The sequence below is a fragment of the Echinops telfairi genome, unplaced genomic scaffold (assembly GCF_000313985.2).
Source record: "Echinops telfairi isolate 266 unplaced genomic scaffold, ASM31398v2 ScPeMD7_7469;HRSCAF=8507_1, whole genome shotgun sequence".
Lineage (NCBI taxonomy): Eukaryota > Metazoa > Chordata > Mammalia > Afrosoricida > Tenrecidae > Echinops > Echinops telfairi.
In genome coordinates this window covers 106,815,340-106,826,028 of record NW_022111373.1, presented here as the reverse complement: position 1 = coordinate 106,826,028, position 10,689 = coordinate 106,815,340, and the positions used below count along the sequence as shown (strand labels likewise).

The 10,689-nt window shown below is 42.5% G+C and overlaps 1 protein-coding gene across 2 annotated transcripts in view; it reads left to right on the top strand.

The window, feature by feature from the left end:
• Positions 1-10,689, top strand: part of NNT (nicotinamide nucleotide transhydrogenase) — a 110,821-nt gene that overhangs the window by 46,379 nt on the left and 53,753 nt on the right. For both annotated transcript variants that reach the window (XM_030888865.2, XM_045285358.1), the window contains 4 exons: positions 4,055-4,188; positions 4,444-4,635; positions 5,105-5,258; positions 10,209-10,370. In XM_030888865.2, the coding sequence (XP_030744725.1) occupies positions 4,055-4,188; positions 4,444-4,635; positions 5,105-5,258; positions 10,209-10,370 (642 nt within the window). The remainder of the gene's footprint in view (positions 1-4,054; positions 4,189-4,443; positions 4,636-5,104; positions 5,259-10,208; positions 10,371-10,689) is intronic.

The window sequence follows — 10,689 nt, the reverse complement described above, 5'->3', positions numbered from 1 at the left end:
ACCTTCCCGACACAACCGCTGAAGACAAAGCAGGTGAATAAGCAAATGTGAAGAAAGCTGGTGGTGCCCAGCTATCAAAAGATATAGCGGTTAGGGTCTTAAAAGCTTGAAGGTAAACAAGCGACCATCTAGCTCAGAAGCAACAAAGCCCACATGGAAGAGCACATCAGCCTGTGTGATAATGAGGTGATGAAGGGATCAGTTATCTGGCGTCAAAGAACAAAAAATCATATCATTGTGTGCTCACCTCCCTGATACGATCACTGAAGACAAATGGGTGCATAAGCAAATATGGGGAAGAAAGCTGATGGAGTCTGGCTATCAAAAGGTATAAGGTCTGGGGTCTTAAAGGCTTGATGACAATAGATTTTTATACATTATATGTAAGTATAGATACCTTTTGTATATTATATATACTCATGTAAAATGTACACATATACATAGGTATAAATTTATATATGTAAATTACAGAATAGGAACATCCTGTATATACATTGTTTTGTTGCTTGCTTGTTTACTTATAATACATGATCATAAATAGTTTCCATGACTTTATGTATTCCTCTGTAACTTAGGTAAATTTTGTTAAACTTAGCTGCATAGTGGCTTTCTCTAGTCACTTACCTGTACCCTAAAGAAGTGACTCTGAAAGAATATGCTCTCCTTTCCAAAGCATTTAAATTGCAGGGTGACAATGATCAAATGGTTACCGCACTGGACCTGAAAGGTTGGGGTCTACCCAGAGGGGCTTTGGAAAAAAGGTCTGGTGTTGTACTTAACAAAAATGAGCCAAATCATATAGTGCAGTTTTTTCTGACCTACATGGGGTCACCATTAGTGCGAGTTGACTTCCCCCCTCTTAACATGGACAGAATACTCATGTTATCTTTGTTAATATGTAAATGTGCATGTTGTAAATGTTGGATTAGCCATTGTACAATGATTACGCATGAAGGCCAAATGAGTAAAATCAGAGAAAATAGAGAGGTTATGTGTTGCGGGTTTTCTGTGGAGCCTCAATAGTTTTGTCCCCTTGCTGTCCTCTTAACCCTGTAGCAGCATTATAGGCTGAGGACTGATCTTTATCTGTGTCTCAGAAGAGAGAGGGAATCCAGAATTTGGAAAGTATGAAAAGTTGGATAGCAAATCAGCATTTGTGAGGTTGATGTCCCCTCTGTTGGTGCACTTGGAAGTCACAGGGTGTGGACCTAGGTCTAATTTGGATATGGCTGTGGTAGTTATATAATCTCTTGTTAATTTGTGAGGATTAAGAGTGAAGGGGTGGAGTTTAACCTGGAGTTAATCAGGTTGCAACTTGATGACCTCCTTTGGAGGTGCTAAGGAGATAAATAGCTCGCTTGAGGCAGGATGCTGGCTCACTCCCTGGGAGACATTGCAGCTGACAAGACATATGGAACTCTGTGTGTGCCCTGAGCTGGAGGAGCCATGTGGAGACCCATGCTGAGAGGCTCACAACACCACTGGATTCACAAGACTTCCCACCCACTGGCCTGTGATCTTCCTGCATTTGGCGTCATTGAATATGTTCATGAGTCTGAAGATGACTTTATAGATTGGTATCGGATATATGGGCTAATATCAGATCAGACATATGGGCTAATAACGGACTTACGGACTTGATCTGGACTGGGCTGGGATGTTTTCTTAATGTACAATTACTCTTTATATAAAGCTCTTTTTTTTTTTCTATTTGCAATTACATGTGCATTTGTTGGGTTACTCTGATCTCCTTCATATGCACTTAATTTCTCTCTCTTTTTTTTAAAACATTTTATTAGGGGCTCATACAACTGTTACCTCAATCCATACACACATCAATTGTGTAAAGCGCATTTGTACATCATTCTCAAAACATTTTCTCTCCACTTAAACCCCCGACATTAGGTCCTCATTTTTCCCCTCCCTCCCAAAACTCTTTCTTATACATGAGTGTCTATAAATTTGTTTCTTTAGTCTACCCGGACTAACACAATGGCCAAGCATGGCTCCAGGCTCATTCGTCTAAGAAAAGGGTCCAAGTAAAGGGAAGGCTCAGGAAAGAGGCTGGAGAGTGGAAGAGAGGCTCCGCATCAGAAGAGGAGTGATGGCAGTCACCTGGAGCGGACAGGCTCACACTTTACATTTGCTGTGCTTTGTGGATGCAGCTGTGGGATCATGGCTTTCAGTCACTGCAGAGCTGGGCCGTACGACCTGGATTGTAGGAGGAGACCTCAGTTGTACGCGGTTTGCTTCCTCACAAGCCCAAGCTGGAGTTTAGTTAGCCTTCCAGGTAGCTTTATTGGGTGGCAGGGTTTAGGTAGGACTGGGGAAATAAATGCTTTCCGACATTCCTGAGAAATGGTGAAACTAGCATGACTAGGTGTCTGGTTCTAGAGGAAAGTGTCTCTTGCTCATTAGTGGAGACACAGAGGAGAGAACAAGAGAGAGCATCTTAACAAAAGCCAGGTGGCAGACAACCCAACTGCAGCAGAAGGCGCCTGAGGGCTCCAGTCAGAGTGATGCTGCAAAGAGTGCCCCAGCCCAGGGAGGAAGGTCCTCAGAGATGTTCAGGAGACTTGGGCTTTGGACTGGAAGCATATAGGCTGTGTCAAGAAAGAAGAAGACACTCTATAAATAAATACCCCACATTATAAATAAATATCCACTTTATAAATAAATACCCCACTTTACAAATTAGCACCCTACTTTATGTCTGTACAGTCCCTCCCATCCACGGGCGCTACAAATAAAGATTACCTTTCTTTGATCAGTCTTCTGTATTCTAGTCAAGTGGAATTAAAGTGGACGATTATAGTGTGAATTTTATTTTTCATTGATTTTCACTTATCAAGTTGACAATGTTTTCACTAAGAGTCTGTAAGCAGGGAGTTGAAGACTTCAGGCTAGTAACTCTCTTTTCAAACTGCCGACCTCACAAGTGTGTCTTCTTCTTCTGGGTAAGGTATTCCAATGGTTGATGGAATTTGAGTACAATACTATTCATGAGGGTCTGAGCCCCCCCACCCCCCCATGTAACAGGTTGATATATTTTAGCTTGAAAAATCCTGGTGGTGGACGTTTGACGTTCTATGTAAGAGTCAGTGAACTTCTTAAAGACAACTTTTCAAAATGTGCATTATCTCCTAAGGAGACTGCACCATGAAAACGGGATCTTTCCTGTTTACTGTTATATGGGAGGACTTTAAAAGGTTATTGGAAACATTCCATGTCTTTTAATTTCACTTTCCCAACATTAAGCACAGGCCTGGCTCACCAGGGCCAGACTAACTATGAGCAGAAACATGAAAGGACAGGAGCTGTGGGAGCCCGCTGTTTTTCTTTCATGGAACTTTCTTGTCTTTCTGCTTGAAGTGATCCTGTATCAATTAAGGTAGATTACTGGAACGCTTTGGAAATGTTGGTAGCATTTGAGAAGATAGTTGGAAACACTATTTTGTAATTCATAAATCACTATTGAACTTACCCTTGACATTTGTGACCTTTATGAATTGTCAGAGTTTGAGGAGGACCAAGTTTCCTTCTTGTTTTTCACAAGATGCATTTTGGTGAGCAAAGATTCAAAAGTTTCTCTCCTTGTGAGTGGTGCTGGTTATGGGACCACTTAGGAAGAGCAGTGCTGAGAAGCCCACCTCACTAGCTGAATGGCTCCCCTCTGCATCCCATCCCATGGCTGTCCCTTAGGAGAACGACCTATCTCACTTGTGCTGTGGACTAACTAGGTCTCGTAGAAAAGGTTAACATTTTAAATGCTATGTTTCTGACTGTTGTAATTGGAAAACTGTGCCTGAAACGGCATCCTCTGTCAATGAGTCAGTTCTGACCCATAGTGATCCCACAGAACATTAGGGTTGCCAAGGCTGCAAACATGTCTGGGGGCAGCTGCCCCATCTTTCTCCTGTGGAGCGGTTGGTGGGTTCAAACCACTAAGCTTGCAGTTAAGTTTAACCACTGTGCCACCGGGACTCAAGGAAGAACATAGGCCTTTAAAAAACTATGATATGACTTGTGTTGTTTTCTTTGATTTTTCTAATAGGGAAAAAGGCTCCTGTTTTATTTCGTAAAGAGATGATTGAATCAATGAAGGAAGGCTCAGTCGTTGTGGATTTAGCTGCTGAAGCAGGTGGAAACTTTGAAACCACCAAGCCAGGAGAACTTTATGTTCACAAGGTATAGCAAAATAAGTCCTACCCATGGGCCAGTTCCTGCTTCTTTTGGGGTTGGTGTGTGTGTGTAAACTTGAGGTTCATAATGTTTAAAAATAAAAATTGCTTTATTTAAAGCTCCCTTTCTGTTTCTGTGCTGTTTGCCTATTTCTGTTATATGAAAGTTTGATTTCACACCTCTCCTGACGGGGCGAATGACCTCAGGGAGGATGTGAGCATAGGGTGATGGGCTTTTCTAACTGGTTTTGTGTTCACTTAGGGCATTACTCATATAGGCTACACAGACCTTCCCAGTCGCATGGCCACTCAGGCAAGCACCCTGTATTCCAACAACATCACCAAACTCCTAAAGGCTATCAGCCCTGACAAAGATAATTTCTATTTTGAAGTGAAGGATGACTTTGACTTTGGGACAATGGGCCACGTCATCAGAGGAACTGTCGTGATGAAGGTAAGTAAAGAGCCATTTCTTCCTCTGTTTCCAAGCCAGTTTGTGTGAGGATTTCTGCCCATGGTGGAAACCTGCTGTGGATTGGACATATTCCAGTAGAGTATTATATGTGCAATTGTTGCCAGTAAAAATGTCAACAAAAGATAGAAACATGTTACAAAGGTTTATGTACCCACATGACTCCCTCCAAAATACATGCAGCTTTGAGTACAGAAATAAAAACAAAACACAACAGAATTGAATCAGGTAGAAAATCAGTTACTCCAGCCCATCCTCCCTTTGAGGATTTCATCTGTGTTTTTCCATATGTGTTGAAGACACATATATATGACACACCTACATAGGTACATGCAGCACAAACTTACTTTTAAAAGGCCAAGGTTTTTTCAGTAGATTAGTTAGTCTCGTTTTCTAAATTTGGGGATTGGATTAAAAAAACAAACAAACTATTATCTTCTAATTTTGTTAGGATGGCCATGTAATTTTCCCAGCTCCTACACCGAAGAATATTCCACAAGGTGCCCCAGCGAAACAGAAGACAGTGGCTGAGCTGGAAGCTGAAAAAGCTGCTACTATAACTCCTTTCAGGAAAACAATGACCACAGCTTCTGCATACACAGCAGGTGAGGGTCCTGCTTCTTAGGGGTTAGCCCTGAGTATTTGAATTTGCAAGTAATAGCGTGTGTTAGACTGGGTTGACTAGAGAAACAAATTTATAGACACTCATGTGTAAGAGTACTTCATATCAAGAAGTAATTATGCATCAATAAAACATCCCAGGCCAGTCCAGATCAAGTCCATAAGTCTGATATTAGTCCATGAGTCCCTCTTCAGACTCACACAGCACATGCAATGATGCCGAATGCAGGAAGATTACCGTCCGGTGGGTGGAAAGTCTTGTGGATCCAATGGCAGTGGACGCATCTCCAGGGCTTTGGCTGCCATCAGCATGGTACTGTGTGGCTTGTCAACAGGAATGTGAAGCAGAGAGAGAGAGTTCCCAGAATCCTCATGAGAAGCAACAAGGAGGGATCATCAGACTGTGACCTGATTGACAGGCTAAACTCCACCCCTTTATTCTTTTATCAAGTGGACCTGAAATTGTGTAACTACACATATAGTAATTGCCATAATTAGTAATTGGAATGTTGCCGTCCATCTTTGGACTTTATGAGTAATTGGGCTTAAGAAGATAGATTTTCTTTCATTCTTTTTTAAAAAAAATTTATTGGGGGCTTGTACAACTCTTATCATAATCCATGCATCAGTTGAATCAGGCATGTTTGTGCATGTTGCCTTCATTCTTTTCTAGACATTTACTTTCTCTTAAGCCCTTGGTATCAGCTCCTTTCCTCCCCCTTCTCCCCCCACCCTCATAACCGCATGATAGAAATGATCTAGTACTTATCTCTGCTGTGGAATTGATGGCTTGATCTAAGAGCAGATATGCGAAACACTAGAATAAATGCACATGAAACAACATGCAGGCAGTAATAATCTATTGTAAGAACATCTAAAAATAGTTATTAATTTTTAAAATCTACATCAAACCTATTGAATGATGTGCATGGCATATGCTGATAGCAGTGCACATAGGAAGATTTTTTTTTTTTTTGCTGGTGTTGTTTTTGTTGGGTAAGAGTGGGAAGCCAGGGTTTACTTGAAGAATAAACACTCAGATACTACAACTCCAGAATGTTTGATCAGCAGTCTGCATTACTCAAATAGTAAGAAATATCCAACATTCTAAATCTCACCTCTGTCTTTATCGTGTAACAGAACTGGGGGGAAAAATCCTCATGAAAACACGTGAAGAATTATTGTAAAACAGGGACAAATACTTATTTTATTCATGAATTGTTACAGCCTGAAATAGGGTTCTTTAATTTTAAATATTTTTTCTCTCATAGAATAAATTAAAAATGTTTAGATCTGCTTACAGCCAAAACAAAACAGAAATTTTAAAGAATTAAGGCCCAGAACCAGGCACACAGAATTCTTGTAGTCTCAGCAGTCTCCAGATCCCATGGGAGCCCAGATGTTTTAAAGCTAAATATGTAATTCTCCTTGAATAAAGAGCAAATCTCAGCAAGATGACTTCACAAGCCTCTAGCTGTGAACATTGTGAATTGTTGGTGTAGTGTCCCTACTTGCACTTACTTATTTAAGAAGACAAACAGACAGAAACTGCATATTGAATTGCACTGGAGCAGTTATCAGTAGATTTTGATTTCCCCTTCTTCTTGAAATTCATAGGTCAGTAAGACTGACTCAGAACTCCGTGCCATTGAGTTGATGCTGACTCAGTGACCCTAGAGCACAGAGTACAACTGGCCCACGGGTTTCTGAGACTGTTCTTTACAGAAGTAAAAAGTCAAGTCATCTTTTCCTCGTCGAGTGGCTAGTGTTTATGAACTGTTGAGTTTGCAGGTAGCAGCCCAGCGGGTGGCCCACTGCACCTCTGGGACGCTGCGAGAATAATAGTGAGGCCAGGAGGCCTGGTGGTGTAGGAGTGAAGAGGTGGGCTGGCCTCTACATGGTCGGCAGTTCCAAACCACCAGCAGCTCCATGGGAGAAAGAGGGCATTCTGCTCCCATTAACAGTTACTGTCTCAGAAACCCACAGGGGGGTCACTGTGAGTTAATATTGGCTCACTGGGGGCGAGATGTCCGGTTTATATTTTTAGGTTTCTCTTAATGTTTGTTGAGCCGTGGTGTATTGTGTTTTAATAGACGTGAGAATGGTATATTGCAATGAATAAAAGATGGCTTTTTATTTGTTTTTCTTTACCAGGAATGTTCTCCTTTATATTGAAAAATTAAAAAGGCTTGGACTCCTAGGGACCCTTTGTTGTAGGGTTTCCCAGGCTATAAACTTACAGAAACAGATAGCCGTATCTGTCTCCTGCAGAGTAGGTGGTTGCTTTGAATCACTGACCTTGGTTGTTAGCAGCTCAGTGCTTCCCTGACAGCACCAAGTCTCTGAAAACAAGACTTACTCCTTTGGAAACAAATGTTTTACTTGTATATGCACTAGGATCTCTTTGACTATCATTCTTTCAATGCTTTGTTCTTTTGACATTTTTCTTTTTACCCTATGCCTTTCACCTGTAAGACTATAGATAGAGCACATTTGATATTATTGAAGATATTTTCGAAGACATTATTTTATTAAATATTTGCTAAGAAACCCTTAAGGTGAGTGATTACTATCTCAGATGCCTCACACACCAAACAGCAGATTTTGATAATCTACTCTCCTTGACTAATGTGATGATAATTAAAAAAAACAAAAAAGCAAATTCACTACCACCGAGTTGATGCCGGCTCACAGCGACCCTGTAGAACAGGGTAGAACTGCCCCTGTGGGTTTCTGAGACTGTAACTCTCTACAGGAGGAGAAAGGTCCATTTCTCTCCCTTGGAGCTCCTGGTGGCTTTGACTGGCTGACGTTGCAGTTACCAGCACTAGGTCGCCAGGGCCCCTCTGGGGGTAATACTAGCTAGCATTTACTGAGTGCCTCCAAATCAAAAGAAGTGCTGGTGGCCCAGTGAGAAGTGTTGGGCTGCTAACTGCACCACCAGCTGCTCCAAGGGAAAAAGATGCTATTTTCTGGTCCAGTGGGGATTGATGGCCTCAGAAACCCTCTGCCCTGTGAAGTTTCCATGAGTTGGAATCAGCTTGATAGCAGTAAGTTTTTTGACCAAAACCAAACCTAAGCCTGTTGCCACCAAGTCCATCCCGACTCATAACCAGACTTGAGGCTAGAGCAGAATTGCCCTGTAGGACTTTCAGTACTGTCAATCTACAGCGTGGACGCTGATGGCCACGTCTTTCTCCCCAGTACGTGGCTGGTGAATTTGAACCTCCAACTTCTTGGTTAGTGGTTGCGTTCTTAACTCACTGCACAACCAAGGCTCCTCATGCTAGGCATTGTGCTAAGATCGTCACATGCATCAGTCCATGTATTCCTCATAAGAACTCAATCAGGTGGGGTATTGTTATTTTCTGCTGGCGACAAAGAGTATTGAATGCCCTGTCTGCTGCTGAAAGAAAACACATCTGTCTTGGAAGAAGTACAGCTAGAATGCTCTTTAGAAGCAAGGATGGTGAGAGTTTGTCTCGTGTACTTTGGACATGTGAGGAGGGACCAGTCCCTGGAGAAGGACATCGTGTTTGGTGGAGGGGTAGTGGAAATGAGGAAGACCCTCGAGGAGACTTGAGGAGATGGACTGACATAGTGACTGTCACAGTGGGCATAGGGACAATTGTGAAGAAGGCACAGGACTGAGCCTGGCAGTGCTTCATTCTGCTGTGCATTGGGAGTGACACTTCACCACAACAACTCTATTGTTTTCATTTAACAGATGAAGAAAGAGGTTTAATAATTTTATGAATGAAGACACTAAAGTACAGGGAGATTAAGCCAGAGATGATACAGTGAGCTTACAGTAGACACGGGATTTGAACCAGGAAGTCTGGCTTAAGAAAATGTATTTTAAATTAGAATTCTATACTGCTTCTCAAGTTCTTAAAAGATTCTGTCTAACTGCTCCTTCAGGTGGTTCACAGGCTGTGGTTTGGAACCCTGGAAATATTAAATGTAGATCGGAATATATAAAGGAAGACTACAATCTTATTGGGTATTTTACAGCAAAATTAATGCCAGTTCTTAGATGTTCCAACTCTGCCACTTGTAAAGTGATCATTCAGATCATGGAGAGAAGATCACTTGTTCAGGAAGGTTAAGTTCAAGCTTAAGGTCACTTGCTATGATCATGTTTTTATTGACCACTTGGTAACCCTTTCTTCATTCAGTTGCAGAACAGCTGTCCACATGTTTGCTATTAAGGAGGGCGATAATTAAAGATGTGTGCTCCGAGCAGACTGTTTGTATGCTGCACATTCTTAAATTAATTCGTATTTTCTCCCCCTTTTTCTTTGTGAAACCTGGCTGGAGCTGACTGTTAGGCCAGCAGTCCAGTCCAGATTCAGGAGCAATTGCAAAACTTCTCTCCCGGGTGGGTGGAAGCCATATGTTTTGGGGAGGTGCTGGAGTGAATGAAATCCTTCCTCCTCTTTGAAAACCCTTCTTCCTTGGCCAAATGTGCGAGTGACATAAAATTGGCTTTGTAAAAGTCCTGTCTTAAAAAGGTTACGTCTTACCCAAGTAGCAAATAGCTTGGTAGATCCTTTGCAGACCCATAATTCTGGAATAAGAAGGCTCGTGTAGACACATGTGGCATTGTCAGTGAAAGTCAAAGTAGGGACGAGGACAAGCTGCCAGGAGAAAATGCCAAATTGTTATCAGGGTGATTCATAAATACTACCAGATCTCTGCACAGTGCTGGTGTGGTGGTGCTGATGGAGTTGGGTTTTGTCCCTATATACCTGAGTCCCTCCCCTCCCCACTTCTTAAACATGAACTATCTAAAATCCGTATTCATTATTGGCAAGGGAGTGGGCTTTGAAAGCACTCACTATCCCACGTGTTGGTTTGTGTCGTGGCTGTGTGTGCTTTGTATCTCATCGAGCTGATCGGACGTCTGATGACACTCTACCTTCTCTCTCTAGGTCTCACTACTTTGATGGGTTTGGGCATTGTGTCTCCCAATTTGGCCTTTTCTCAGATGGTGACCACTTTTGGCTTGGCTGGCCTTGTGGGCTACCACACCGTCTGGGGAGTGACCCCTGCTCTCCACTCACCACTGATGTCCGTGACGAACGCGATCTCAGGTTTGTGTCTTTGTGGTGTTTCTTCATCTTAGGGTCTCCTCGGCTCGTTCCACTCTAGGAGGGCCTTCTGTGAGGTGAGGTGTGAAAGGCCCCTGTTTCCTAGTTGTTTTCCTTCGAGCCCGGGCTGTTGTGGGTGACTCCTCAGGGAGTGAGGGGGGAGGGGGGACTGTGAAGCAGGAGATTCCTGCAGGTCAGGCTGTGTGGGTCCACAGCTACTGCATTCATGTATGATTTGCTTTCACCCAAGGGCTCCACTGGTCAACTGTAAAAACTAATCCTTCACACAATCATGGTGATAATATCCTCTAGGGTAGAGGTT